The sequence below is a fragment of the Staurois parvus genome, unplaced genomic scaffold (genome assembly GCF_062004578.1).
Source record: "Staurois parvus isolate SC_StPar_1 unplaced genomic scaffold, SC_StPar_1.0 ptg003513l, whole genome shotgun sequence".
Classification (NCBI taxonomy): Eukaryota; Metazoa; Chordata; class Amphibia; order Anura; family Ranidae; genus Staurois; species Staurois parvus.
In genome coordinates, this window is record NW_028321309.1 from 59,158 (window position 1) to 74,112 (window position 14,955).

The following is a 14,955-nucleotide window of genomic DNA, read 5'->3' on the forward strand; positions in this document are numbered from 1 at the left end:
GTAAATGTGGATCTTTGAAGGTTGATAACCTGGTGAAAGATCTGGAACATACCCCAATCACTGTTTGTATTTCAGTGGTTTTTATTAATTTATAACAACACAGGAGCAACAAATCACGCCCACGCAGGGGCCATCAATGGCACGTAGAGGAAGTGGAAATGAGAGAAATCAGTAGTCTAACACCAACAGGGCAAAAGATACGCCCACGCAGGGGCCATCAATGGCACGTAGAGGAACTAGAAATGAGAGAAACCAGTGCTCTAACACCAACAGGGCAAAAGATACGCCCACGCAGGGGCCATCAATGGCACGTAGAGGAACTAGAAATGAGAGAAACCAGTAGTCTAACACCAACAGGGCAAAAGATACGCCCACGCAGGGGCCATCAATGGCACGTAGAGGAACTAGAAATGAGAGAAACCAGTAGTCTAACACCAACAGGGCAAAAGATACGCCCACGCAGGGGCCATCAATGGCACGTAGAGGAAGTGGAAATGAGAGAAATCAGTAGTCTAACACCAACAGGGCAAAAGATACGCCCACGCAGGGGCCATCAATGGCACGTAGAGGAAGTGGAAATGAGAGAAATCAGTAGTCTAACACCAACAGGGCAAAAGATACGCCCACACAGGGGCCATCAATGGCACGTAGAGGAACTGGAAATGAGAGAAATCAGTAGTCTAACACCAACAGGGCAAAAGATACGCCCACGCAGGGGCCATCAATGGCACGTAGAGGAAGTAGAAATGAGAGAAATCAGTAGTCTAACACCAACAGGGCAAAAGATACGCCCATGCAGGGGCCATCAATGGCACATAGAGGAAGTCGAAATGAGAGAAATCAGTAGTCTAACACCAACAGGGCAAAAGATACGCCCACGCAGGGGCCATCAATGGCACGTAGAGGAAGTGGAAATGAGAGAAATCAGTAGTCTAACACCAACAGGGCAAAAGATACGCCCACGCAGGGGCCATCAATGGCACATAGATTACTGATTTCTCTAATTTCCACTTCCTCTAACACCAACAGGGCAAAAGATACGCCTACGCAGGGGCCATCAATGGCACTTAAACAACAAAACATAAATGTAACACTGATAATAACTCAGACTAAAGGCAGCTATCCACTGCCACACCAAAGCAAACAGAGAAAAAAAGGGGGGAAAGGAAGGAGAAGTACAAAAGAAAAAAGGATAGCCAAACCAAGAGCAGGGATCCAAGAACGCCAAAGCGAACAACATCACATCCCCAGGCTAGCCGGGGGGAGCGTTGGAAAGGTATATTGCAACCACGGCTCCCATATTTTCAAGAATTTACATTGGGAATCGTTGCAGATACTCGACATCTGTTCATTGAGCATCATAGCGGTCATACGGTCCCGCACCACCTGAAGAGGGACAAACGGGCTCCTCCAGGCCTGAGCAATTGTTCTAGAGGCCGACAAAAACAAATAGGAAGCCAACTTCTCCTGGTGAGCCAAGAGGCCCGGGATGGGACAATGAAGCAAAGCATACCGAGCATCCCGTCGTATAGAAAGATGGAACAAGGTGAAAAGGAGGCCAAATACACGAGACCAAAAACGAAGCAGCCTCGGGCATGACCACCAGATATGCAAGACATCACCACGATGGCCACAACCCCGAATGCATCGATCACTGCAGGCAGGGTTCGCCTGTGCCAAACGAGCCGGAACCCAGTACCAACGAAACAATACCTTGTAGGCAGCCTCCAGCGTGGTCGTATTAAAAGAGCATTTAGCTACAAGCCGCCAGGCCCTATTTCAGTCCTCCAGATCCACAACCACTCCCAGGTCGCGCTCCCACTGAACGACATGAAAGAGAAGTATGCGACGAGCGTCTATTCAAGGCTGCATAATGAAGGGAGATAAGGCCCGGGGCGCCCGGACGCTGTTGGTAAAGCAGTTCAAAGGCAGATTTCTGGTAAGGGAAAACAGAAGTGCCCCGCAATGAGAGCAGCCAATGCCGCAATCGAAGGTAGCGAAAAATTCCACCGGAGGGACATCCCATGACTCCCGCAGAGAATTCCAGGTGGGGAAAGAACCGAGAGGTCAAAAAGTGTCATACTTGTGAAAAACCGTTGGCCACCCTCCAAGAAAATGCCTTTGGTTGATCTAAACCCGGTGGGAAGAGGGGGTTGTTAGTAATCGGGAGCAAAGGCAAGAAAGGTGACATTAGGCCACTGGAGTAACGTACCGAGTCCCACACTTGTAAGCCATGGAGCAAAATCGGACTCAGTGCCGTGGGGCGCAGGGCAGGGGGAAGCCATAGAAGTGTCGATATCGCAAAAGGGGCACAATTAGGTAATTCCAGGAGGACCCAGAGAGGTATGTCTGAGGAAGCATGCAGCATAGATAGCGGGGCGATCTGGCTTGCCTGATAATATTTAGTAACATTGGGAACCCCAAGGCCACCCTGGAGTCTTTGGACAAAAAGCGTAGTTCTGGAAACCCTGGGGCGTTTATCGGCCCAGATAAAATGCATAATCTTCGCCTGAAGCAACCGAAGGAAATGAGGAGGAACCCGCACTGGGAGGGTGCGAAAATAGTATAACAATTTCGGCAAGATGGTCATTTTCACTGAATTGATCCGTCCTATCCATGACAGGTGCGGAAATTGGCAAGAATGCATAAGAGAAGACACAGAGCGAAGCAATGGATAGGAATTTGCAGCAAACGGAGTCATAGGTGGGGGTCAAGCGAATGCCTAGGTATTGAAGAGAAGGAGAAGCACATTTATAAGGGAAGTGGGACTGTAGGCGTGAAACCAGATCTGAGGCCAAAGTAATATTAAGCGCGTCAGTCTTATTCAAATTGATACAGAGACCCGAAATCAAAGAGAAGCGCTCCAGAACCTGTTGCAAATTTGGAAGCATCGTCAGGGGATTAGTGAGAGTCAAGAGGGCATCGTCTGCAAAAAGGTTCAACTTGAACTCCTGTCCCATGTATGGAACCCCCGATACATTACAATCAGTCCGGAGCGCCATAGCCAACGGCTCAAGCACCAGGACAAAGAACGCCGGGGACAGGGGGCATCCCTGTCTTGTACCTCGCCAAATAGGAAAGGGATCTGAGAAATACCCAGCGTATTTAATGGAGGCCGAAGGAGATGAATACAAGACTTGAATCCAAGAAAGAATAGAATCCCCAAAACCCCAACGAGACAGTGCAAACCGCAGATATTCCCAGGATAGAGAATCAAAGGCTTTATATATGTCTAAGGACAGTAAGAATCCCGGGATTTTCCGCTGTTGTAGAAAATGTATAAGATGGACCACCTTACGAACATTATCGCCCACCTGCCTCCCAGGGACGAACCCTACTTGATCCCTGTGGACCAGGCTACGCAAGTATTTATTGATACGAAAGCTAAGAATCTTGCCCAAGATCTTCAGGTCTTCATTAAGAAGAGAAATGGGCCGAAAGGCTTGCGGTTCCTGCACATCATCGGTCGTCTTGGGAATCATGGAAATATGAACTCTAAGCGCGTCCGGAGAGGTCAATGAGCCCTGTCATAACTCATTAAAATAGTCAGCCAAGAAGGGTGCTAACAGGGTTGCAAATTTCTTATAATAGAGGCCAGAAAAGCCGCCTGGACCCGTGGAAGCTGTAGACCGTAGAGATTAAATAGCTTGGAGCACTTCCGGTATGGTGACACCGGCATTGAGGGCCTTCTGCACTGCCTCAGATAGTCCAGGAAGTTGGAGGTCTTGATAGAATGCCTCTGGGTTGGCGTAAAGGCGCGAAAGAAAGTCCGCAAAACGAGAGACAATCTGCTGGGGATTAGAAGTACAGCCACCCACGGGAAGTCGCAATCGGATCGGTTTATGGGGTTTCCCCACAGAATTGAGTTTCCTGGCCAGCATCGGACCAGGCTTATTAGCACAGGAATAAAATTTGTGTTTGGCCCAACGCAAGGCCCGTTCCGCCTGTGAAGAGGAGAGTAGGTCCAACTCTGCCGAGGGCGTCCCGAGCGCGTTTATGAGCCGTGGATGGGAATGACTTCCAACAGAGAATGGACCTCCAAAAGTCGGCGCCCCCGTTCCCGCTTCCGAACCACCGCCAGCTGTATAACCTGACCCCGCACCGTGGCTTTGTGCGCCTCCCACAGGGGTACTGCCGAAGAGACCGATCCCGAGTTTTCCGCAAAGTATGTGCGTAAGAGAGATTCTATGTGTTGGCAGATGACCTGAGTGGTCAATAAAGAATCATTAATGTGCCAGTGAAAGGGGCGCCGTACCGACCCAGAAAGGGCCAGGAGGAGTACCAGGGGATCATGGTCCGACCAGGGTGAGGAGGGAATAGCTATCCGCCTGATCAAAGGAAGCTGCTGGACATACATGAATATATGGTCAATTCTACAAAAACTGTCATGAGGGTTGGAATAGAATGTAAAGTCGCGTTCAGTTGGTGGAGTTCCCTCCAGACGTCCACCAGCCCCGCCATCCGCAAGAGAGAGCGCATACGTTCCTCTAGCACTAAGTCGTGAGAAGGGGCCGCCCCCTGGGCATAGCGCCTATCCAATGTGGAATCCAAGGTAACATTGGAATCTCCCAAAAGAAGAAGGTGACCCTTGGAGTGTCGGGAGACAATGGTGCAAAGATGAGAAAAGAATTTATGTTGAAAGCGATTGGGTGCATAGTAAGAGGTAACCTCCTGATCCCAGAGGGTGCCCTGCAGAAGCAAGTACCTACCCGTGGGGTCTGCTATATTCCGAGCACAGACCAAAGGAAGATTCGCTTGAAAGCTATTAGTACACCCGGCGTTTCTCAGGGGCCGAGGCCGTGTAAAAGGTGGGAAAGCGAGGTGAAAGATACCGTGGAGCGGAGGACTGAGAAAACCTGGTCTCCTGTAAACATACCACGTGAATTTGTTGCGATTTGAGGTGATGAAAAGCTTTAGCCCGCTTCTGAGGCGAATTGAAACCTTGAACATTTTGTGTGTATACTTTCAGAAGGGGTGAGGCCATGGCAGTATCAGCACGCTCAGCAGAAAAAGCATAGGTCGGCCAACAGTTATCATTCCCAATGGTGTTCGGACCATGGCATCCCGAGACCCTGCATGAGGATAAAACAAAAAAAAAAAAGAAGAAAAGAAAAGGGAGAGAGAAAAAAAAAGAAACAAGAAATATATACAGCAGTGCAAACGTGTCACGTCAATGGTGACATGCATCCTCCTACACCTGAAGGATACTGGTTGGGGGTGGCTCTACCACCGGACACATGGCTGCAAATGAAAACATCAAAAACATAAGCCCTCAGGGGGCAAAAAGGCAATAAACACAGTATAACGGGATACCAAAGTAATAAACTAAGAGTCTCAGAAGTGAGCACATGCGCAATAACCTCCCGATAGAAAACCCAGCTAAACTAGGGGGCCAACCCCCATCAGGAGGACGGCTATAGGCCGCCGTAGAACCACTACACAGCCCAAGTTGTCCCCCACCTCCCAATAGGTCCAACACCCGATCAGGCCCACCACCCACCCCGGAGCCCGAGGGAACCATCACCCCCTACCCAAACAGGAACCCGAACAACGGCACCTGTGGTAGGCCAAGACAGCAAAAAGTCATAATCCGCAAGTCCAGGAGGAGACCCTCCCCCTCATTCAGTAATGGAACCCAAGGGAATGGGTCAGATCAGTCCTAGCCTGGAACGCTAACAACTGGAAAAGCCCTAAGGGCCAAACTCACAGTCCCATCAGGAAAGTCCAACGGTGAAACACAATGCGGGAGATCCAAGATACATTCTCAGCTCGGAGAAGAGCAGGACGGACTTGATCGTTGAGGGGTCTGAGGGAGGGCTCTCTTCCTGTTGGACGACCGCTCCCAGAGGCGGCCCGGTGGAAGCGGCCTCACTGGGGATCCACTTGAGTGAGCTGGGCTCTGAGCAGCGGCCTCCAGCGGAAGAAGATGCAAAGATTCCAGGAGCGAATGGGCCTCCCCCGGCGTAACAACAGAGTGACTGCGGCCCTGGTAGTTGAAGGTGAGGCGGAACGGAAAGCCCCAATTTAATTCTGTGGTTCACCAGGATCGAAGTGAAGGGCTTCAACTGATGTCGCTTCTGCTGAGTAATCTGGGAGAGGTCCGCGAAGAGCTGGTAGCGATGTCTCCGGAATCTGAGGTCTGGTTTGTTTCTGGCCGCCAAGAGGATGGTTTCCTTACTGCGGTAGAAAGTGAACTTGATGATGATGTCCCTCAGGGGCCCATCTGGTCGTCCTGGGACCAGTGCACGATGAATGCGGTCAAATTCAAGCCGGTCGAAGGGAATTGCGGGCGTCACCTCCTGAAACAGAGCAGTAGCGGTGGCGGTGAGATCTGTGACCGTTTCAGGTATACCCCTTAACCGCAAATTGCCGCGACGGGAACGGTTCTCGAAATCCTCAAGTCGGAGCAGCGTGTCTGCTAATTCTTTCTTGAGGTCACACAAGTCCTGCTCGTGACCCTCAATGACCGTGGCCGCAGCATTTTATCCTCAAGATCATTCGTCCGATTACCCAACTCTCGAATTTCACGCGAAAGTCGGTCGGCAAGCTTGGAGGTAGCGGAGGACAGTTCCGACTGCAGCATTGTCTTGAAACGGTGCAGAAGCTCAGCATCCCTCAGACCCGGAGGGGAAGACCGCAGGGATGCTTCTGATGCCAGGTCATCTTCACCCCTGGGATCCAGCCCACCCACGTGTAGAGGCAGCGGGGGACCCGAAATCGAGTCTGGGGCTTCAATTGCAGCCTCCGGCGGAAGACGCGATCCTGCGGCCGGGGCTCTGGAACTCTCCGGCGGCAGGCCAAAATTCAAGGCCGCGGCTTCACCCACGATCTTCGGCGGGTAGGCCGCAAACTTTGAAACAGTCTGCCGGACGCTGGAAGTGCGGGAGGTGGCTGATTTTTTTCCCCATCAGGGCACCAGGGGACGGGGCCAGGAGAGGTTGGAGGGAAGGCCAGAACCCCCCCCACCCCCCCGAGAGCTAAAAATCGACCAATGTGCCGGTGGTCGAGCAGCTGGGTTTAAAAAGCAGCCATTCCTCAAGCTGCTCACAAGCACCCCCTCCAATCACTGTTTGAACCCTATAGATATCATGATGTATAGATCTCAGAGTCTTCACCCTCTCAGCCTGTCTGATGGGAGAGACCACCAATAGTCTGTCCAATGAGATGGAAGAGTCCATGTAGTGTCTGTCCTTTCTCTTGCAGAGTGGACTCCGGGGCTCACAGTCAAAGAAATGGATCTCTCGTCTTTGCTGAGCGGTCTGAAGGACATTGGGATGTGCCGGGAAATGCTGTCCTCCCTGGAACGATGTGTTTGTGATGACGTCTCCTCACTTCGGTGTGATGTTCCTCAGCTTCTCACTGACCCCGAGTTCTTCCTACAGCTCCTCTCCTGCCTGGAGCAGCTAAAGGGCGAGAAACGTCTACAACTCTGTGTGTACAGGTGAGGGTGGAAGGTGTACAGGTGAGAGGTTGGGCATACTTGGGCACGTTCCTGGTGTACAGGTGAGGAGTTGGGTGTATTAGGGTACGTTCTTGGTGTACAGGTGAGCAGTTGGGCATACTTGGGCACGTTCCTGGTGCACAGGTGAGGAGTTGGGTTTACTAGGACACATTCCTGGTGTACAGGTGAAGAGTTGGGTGTACAATGGGATATTCCTGGTGTACAGGTGAGGATTTGGGTGTACAATGGGATATTCCTGTTGTACAGGTGAGGATTTGGGTGTACAATGGGATATTCCTGGTGTACAAGTGAGGATTTGGGTGTACAATGGGACATTCCTGGTGTACAAGTGAGGCTTTGGTTGTACAATGGGATATTCCTGGTGTACAAGTGAGGATTTGGTTGTACAATGGGATATTCCTGGTGTACAGGTGAGGATTTGGTTGTACAATGGGATATTCCGGGTGTACAGGTGAGGATTTGGGTGTACAATGGGATATTCCTGGTGTACAGGTGAGGATTTGGGTGTACAATGGGATATTCCTGGTGTACAGGTGAGGATTTGGGTGTACAATGGGATATTCCTGGTGTACAGGTGAGGATTTGGGTGTACAATGGGATATTCCTGGTGTACAGGTGAGGAGTTGGGTGTACAATGGGATATTCCTGGTGTACAGGTGAGGATTTGGGTGTACAATGGGATATTCCTGGTGTACAGGTGAGGATTTTGGGTGTACAATGGGATGTTCCTGCTGTACAGGTGAGGATTTGGGTGTACAATGGGATGTTCCTGGTGTACAGGTGAGGATTTGGGTGTACAATGGGATATTCCTGGTGTACAGGTGAGGAGTTGGGTGTGTAATGGGACGATCCTGGTGTACAGGTGAGGGTTTGGGTGTACAATGGGACGATCCTGGTGTACAGGTGAGGATTTGGGTGTATAATGGTTGATCCTGGTGTACAGGTGAGGATTTGGGTGTATAATGGTTGATCCTGGTGTACAGGTGAGGATTTGGGTGTATAATGGTTGATCCTGGTGTACAGGTGAGGATTTGGGTGTGTAATGGGACGATCCTGGTGTACAGGTGAGGATTTGGGTGTGTAATGGGACGATCCTGGTGTACAGGTGAGGATTTGGGTGTGTAATGGGACGATCCTGGTGTACAGGTGAGGGTTTGGGTGTACAATGGGACGATCCTGGTGTACAGGTGAGGGTTTGGGTGTATAATGGGACGATCCTGGTGTACAGGTGAGGGTTTGGGTGTACAATGGGATATTCCGGGTGTACAGGTGAGGGTTTGGGTGTACAATGGGACGATCCTGGTGTACAGGTGAGGAGTTGGGTGTACAATGGGATATTCCTGGTGTACAGGTGAGGATTTGGGTGTACAATGGGATGTTCCTGGTGTACAGGTGAGGATTTGGGTGTACAATGGGATGTTCCTGGTGTACAGGTGAGGATTTGGGTGTACAATGGGTTGTTCCTGGTGTACAGGTGAGGATTTGGGTGTAAAATGGGACGTTCCTGGTGTACAGGTGAGGATTTGGGTGTACAATGGGACGATCCTGGTGTACAGGTGAGGATTTGGGTGTGTAATGGGACGATCCTGGTGTACAGGTGAGGATTTGGGTGTGTAATGGGACGATCCTGGTGTACAGGTGAGGGTTTGGGTGTACAATGGGATATTCCGGGTGTACAGGTGAGGGTTTAGGTGTACAATGGGACGATCCTGGTGTACAGGTGAGGAGTTGGGTGTACAATGGGACGATCCTGGTGTACAGGTGAGGATTTGGGTGTGTAATGGGATGATCCTGGTGTACAGGTGAGGATTTGGGTGTACAATGGGACGATCCTGGTGTACAGGTGAGGATTTGGGTGTACAATGGGACGATCCTGGTGTACAGGTGAGGAGTTGGGTGTGTAATGGGACGATCCTGGTGTACAGGTGAGGATTTGGGTGTGTAATGGGACGATCCTGGTGTACAGGTGAGGATTTGGGTGTGTAATGGGACGATCCTGGTGTACAGGTGAGGATTTGGGTGTATAATGGGATGATCCTGGTGTACAGGTGAGGAGTTGGGTGTACAATGGGATATTCCGGGTGTACAGGTGAGGGTTTGGGTGTACAATGGGACGATCCTGGTGTACAGGTGAGGATTTGGGTGTATAATGGGATGATCCTAGTGTACAGGTGAGGATGGTGCTGTGGAGCCTCGTCGAATAATGCTTCATGTTGCTGCATATGCAGGTGACAGCACAGTATGAATGCAGTCTGAAGGCGCCTGACTGACAGGAGGTGGGGTGTCCTTAGTACAGGAACGATATTGGCCGTAGGTGTAGAATATATTGTTGATTTGTGTAACTGTTGGTTTTTCCTCTGGAATTGGCTTTCTCCTCAGGATCCTGAACAAGGCCTTACGTCTGTATAAAGAGGACGTCCTTCCCTGGCACAAGTCCATTTCACCGAGCCTGAGAATTCTGGAAGCTTCTACCGAGGATAAAGAGGTCAGGCTGGATGGATCAGAGAGGATGATGGGGGGTGCCATTAAAGATGTATTAGTGTCTCTATCCCCTCTTGGCCTCTCATTGAATGCCTTCATTGGCCCTCATTGGGTGATCTCTGCTCTGTATGTTCAGTTCTTCCAGGAGGTGGTCCGCTTCCTGCACAGATTGGCGGTGGCCAGTAAGGACTGCGCTATGGTCATGTGTGGTCTCAGAACTGGAGATGTTCTAGATAAAGCAATGGACAGAGGGCGCTCTGATGAGTGGACGAAGAAGCTCCGAGACCTCCTGACAACCTGTGAGACGTACACTGCTGTACACTACAAGATGGCGGCCTGCGTGGTGGCTGGATGTATGCAGGTACCTTACCATCCATTGTACTCGTATTATAGCCGCCCGCTCCTACGGGGGCTCCGCGGCACTCTAGTCTCCTCCCGGGTGAGTGGTCCATGGTGAGGCAGTAAGGCTTTCATTACCCTGCTTTCTGTACCGTGTTATCATCTCACCTCTGACTACATCATTGGACTGCAGGGAACGTCTGTAATGGTGGCCAGCCACACATTTTATAAATTGGTGTCTCCCCAGATGAGATTCCCCACCCCACTGCACACATCCAGAATTTTTCCAGGTGAGATTCCACCTCCCGCACACCCATTGATCTCTCCCCAGGTGAGATTCCACCTCCGGCACACCCATTGGTCTCTCCCCAGGTGAGATTCCACCTCCGGCACACCCATTGGTCTCTCCCCAGGTGAGATTCCACCTCCGGCACACCCATTGGTCTCTCCCCAGGTGAGATTCCACCTCCGGCGCACCCATTGGTCTCTCCCCAGGTGAGATTCCACCTCTGGCGCACACACTGGTCTCTTCCCAGGTGAGATTCCACCGCCGGTACACACATTGGTCTCTCCCCAGGTGAGATTCCACCTCCGGCACACACACTGGTCTCTTCCCAGGTGAGATTCCACCTTCGGCACACCCATTGGTCTCTCTCCAGGTGAGATTCCACCTCCGGCACACACACTGGTCTCTCCCCAGGTGAGATTCCACCTCCTGAACACACATTGGTCTCTCCCCAGGTGAGATTCCACCTCTGACACACCCATTGGTCTCTCCCCAGGTGAGATTCCACCTCTGACACACCCATTGATCTTTCTCCAGGTGAGATTCCACCTCCGGCACACACATTGGTCTCTCCACAGGGGAGAATCCACCTGCGGCACATACATTGGTCTCTCCCCAGGTGAGATTCCACCTCCGGCACACCCATTGGCCTCTCTCCAGGTGAGATTCCACTTTCGGCACACCCATTGGTCTCTCCCCAGGTGAGATTCCACCTCTGACACACCCATTGGTGTCTCCCCAGGTGAGATTCCACCTCCGGCACACCCATTGGTCTCTCCCCAGGTGAGATTCCACCGCCGGCACACACATTGGTCTCTCCCCAGGTGAGATTCCACCTCCGGCACACACACTGGTCTCTTCCCAGGTGAGATTCCACCTTCGGCACACCCATTGGTCTCTCTCCAGGTCAGATTCCACCTCCGGCACACACACTGGTCTCTCCCCAGGTTAGATTCCACCTCCTGCACACACATTGGTCTCTCCCCAGGTGAGATTCCACCTCTGACACACCCATTGGTCTCTCCCCAGGTGAGATTCCACCTCTGACACACCCATTGATCTTTCTCCAGGTGAGATTCCACCTCCGGCACACACATTGGTCTCTCCACAGGGGAGAATCCACCTCCGGCACATACATTGGTCTCTCCCCAGGTGAGATTCCACCTCCGGCACACCCATTGGCCTCTCTCCAGGTGAGATTCCACTTTCGGCACACCCATTGGTCTCTCCCCAGGTGAGATTCCACCTCTGACACACCCATTGATCTTTCTCCAGGTGAGATTCCACCTCCGGCACACACATTGGTCTCTCCACAGGGGAGAATCCACCTGCGGCACATACATTGGTCTCTCCCCAGGTGAGATTCCATCTCCGGCACACCCATTGGCCTCTCTCTAGGTGAGATTCCACTTTCGGCACACCCATTGGTCTCTCCCCAGGTGAGATTCCACCTCTGACACACCCATTGGTCTCTCCCCAGGTGAGATTCCACCTCCGGCACACCCATTGCTCTCTCCCCAGGTGAGATTCCACCGCCGGCACACACATTGGTCTCTCCCCAGGTGAGATTCCACCTCCGGCACACACACTGGTCTCTTCCCAGGTGAGATTCCACCTTCGGCACACCCATTGGTCTCTCTCCAGGTCAGATTCCACCTCCGGCACACACACTGGTCTCTCCCCAGGTTAGATTCCACCTCCTGCACACACATTGGTCTCTCCCCAGGTGAGATTCCACCTCTGACACACCCATTGGTCTCTCCCCAGGTGAGATTCCACCTCTGACACACCCATTGATCTTTCTCCAGGTGAGATTCCACCTCCGGCACACACATTGGTCTCTCCCCAGGGGAGATTCCACCTCCGGCACACACACTGGTCTCTTCCCAGGTGAGATTCCACCTCAGGCACACCCATTGGTCTCTCTCCAGGTCAGATTCCACCTCCGGCACACACACTGGTCTCTCCCCAGGTTAGATTCCACCTCCTGCACACACATTGGTCTCTCCCCAGGTGAGATTCCACCTCCTGCACACACATTGGTCTCTCCCCAGGTGAGATTCCACCTCTGACACACCCATTGGTCTCTCCCCAGGTGAGATTCCACCTCTGACACACCCATTGATCTTTCTCCAGGTGAGATTCCACCTCCGATACACACATTGGTCTCTCCCCAGGTGAGATTCCACCTCCGGCACACCCATTGGCCTCTCTCCAGGTGAGATTCCACTTTCGGCACACCCATTGGTCTCTCTCCAGGTGAGATTCCACCTCCGACACACACATTGGTCTCTCCCCAGGTGAGATTCCACCTCCAACACACACATTGGTCTCTCCCCAGGTGAGATTCCATCTCCGGCACACACACTGGTCTCTCTCCAGGTGAGATTCCACCTCTGGCACACCCATGGGTCTCTCCCCAGGTGAGATTCCACCTCTGGCACACCCATGGGTCTCTCCCCAGGTGAGATTTCACCTCCGGCACACCCATTGGTCTCTCTCCAGGTGAGATTCCACCTCCAGCACACCCATGGGTCTCTCCCCAGGTGAGATTTCACCTCCAGCACACCCATGGGTCTCTCCCCAGGTGAGATTCCACCTGTGGCACACCCACATCGGTCTCTCCCCAGGTGAGATTCCACCTTCGGCACACCCATCGGTCTCTCTCCAAGTGAGATTCCACCTCTGACACACCCATTGATCTTTCTCCAGGTGAGATTCTACCTCCGGCACACACACTGGTCTCTCCCCAGGGGAGATTCCACCTCCGGCACACCCATTGGCCTCTCCCCAGGTGAGATTCCACCTCCGGCACACCCATTGGCCTCTCCCCAGGTGAGATTCCACCTGTGGCACACCCATGGGTCTCTCCCCAGGTGAGATTCCACCTGTGGCACACCCATGGGTCTCTCGCCAGGTGAGATTCCACCTGTGGCACACCCATGGGTCTCTCCCCAGGTGAGATTTCACCTCCGGCACACCCATGGGTCTCTCCCCAGGTGAGATTTCACCTCCGGCACACCCATGGGTCTCTCCCCAGGTGAGATTTCACCTCCGGCACACCCATCGGTCTCTCCCCAGGTGAGATTCCACCTCCGGCACACCCATCGCTCTCTCTCCAAGTGAGATTTCACCTCCGGCACACCCATCGGTCTCTCTCCAGGTGAGATTCCACCTCTGACACACACACTGGTCTCTCCCCGGTGAGATTTTTTCTCCTACACATCCATGGGTCTCTCCCCAAGTGAGATGCCACCTCCAGCACACACACTGGTCTCTCATCAGGTGAGATTCCATCTCCGGCACACACACTGGTCTCTCACCAGGTGAGATTCCACCTCCGGCACACACACTGGTCTCTCATCAGGTGAGATTCCACCTCCAGGACACACACAGGTCTCTCACCAGGTGAGATTCCACCTCCAGGACACACACAGGTCTCTCAACAGGTGAGATTCCACCTCCGGCACATCCATCGGTCTCTCCCCAGGTGAGATTTCACCTCCGGCACACACATTGGTCTCTCCCCAGGTGAGATTTCACCTCCGGCACACACATTGGTCTCTCTCCAGGTGAGATTCCACCTCCGGCACACCCATTGGTCTCTCCCCAGGTGAGATTTCACCTCCGGCACACCCATTGGTGAGATTCCACCTGTGGCACACCCATTGGTCTCTCTCCAGGTGAGATTCCACCTCCAGCACACGCATTGGCCTCTCCCCAGGTGAGATTCCACCTCTGGCACATGCATTGGCCTCTCCCAAAGTGAGATTCCACCTCCGGCACACACGTTGGTCTCTTTCCAGGTGAGATTCCACCTCCGGCACACCCATTGGTGAGATTCCACCTCCGGCACACCCATTGGTGAGATTCCACCTCCGGCACACCCATTGGTCTCTCCCCAGGTGAGATTCCACCTCCGGCACACCCATTGGTGAGATTCCACCTCCGGCACACCCATTGGTGAGATTCCACCTCCGGCACACCCATTGGTCTCTCCCCAGGTGAGATTCCACCTCCGGCACACGCATTGTCCTCTCCCCAGGTGAGATTCCACCTCCGGCACACGCATTGTCCTCTCCCCAGGTGAGATTCCACCTCCGGCACACGCATTGTCCTCTCCCCAGGTGAGATTCCACCTCCGGCACACCCATTGGTGAGATTCCACCTCCGGCACACCCATTGGTCTCTCCCCAGGTGAGATTCCACCTCCGGCACACGCATTGTCCTCTCCCCAGGTGAGATTCCATCTCATGCACACTCCCTTTCCAGCTCTCCTTCACACCCTCAGTGAATGTACTCCCATCCCCCTGTCTGCTCTCCTCGGTCTTCGCTTCCCCTCTCAGCTCAGAGAAGCATATTGTATAGACAGTATATTTAAAAACTG

General features: G+C 52.7%; 1 protein-coding gene across 1 annotated transcript in view; it reads left to right on the forward strand.

Annotated features, from left to right (window-relative positions):
• LOC149427759 (cullin-9-like) overlaps nt 1–14,955 on the forward strand; it is a gene marked incomplete at its 3' end in the record, with an annotated part of 69,809 nt that overhangs the window by 38,816 nt on the left and 16,038 nt on the right. Inside the window, exons 12-14 of the mRNA XM_089667697.1 lie at nt 7,204–7,441; nt 9,842–9,947; nt 10,080–10,304. Of these exons, the coding sequence (XP_089523823.1) occupies nt 7,204–7,441; nt 9,842–9,947; nt 10,080–10,304 (569 nt within the window). The remainder of the gene's footprint in view (nt 1–7,203; nt 7,442–9,841; nt 9,948–10,079; nt 10,305–14,955) is intronic.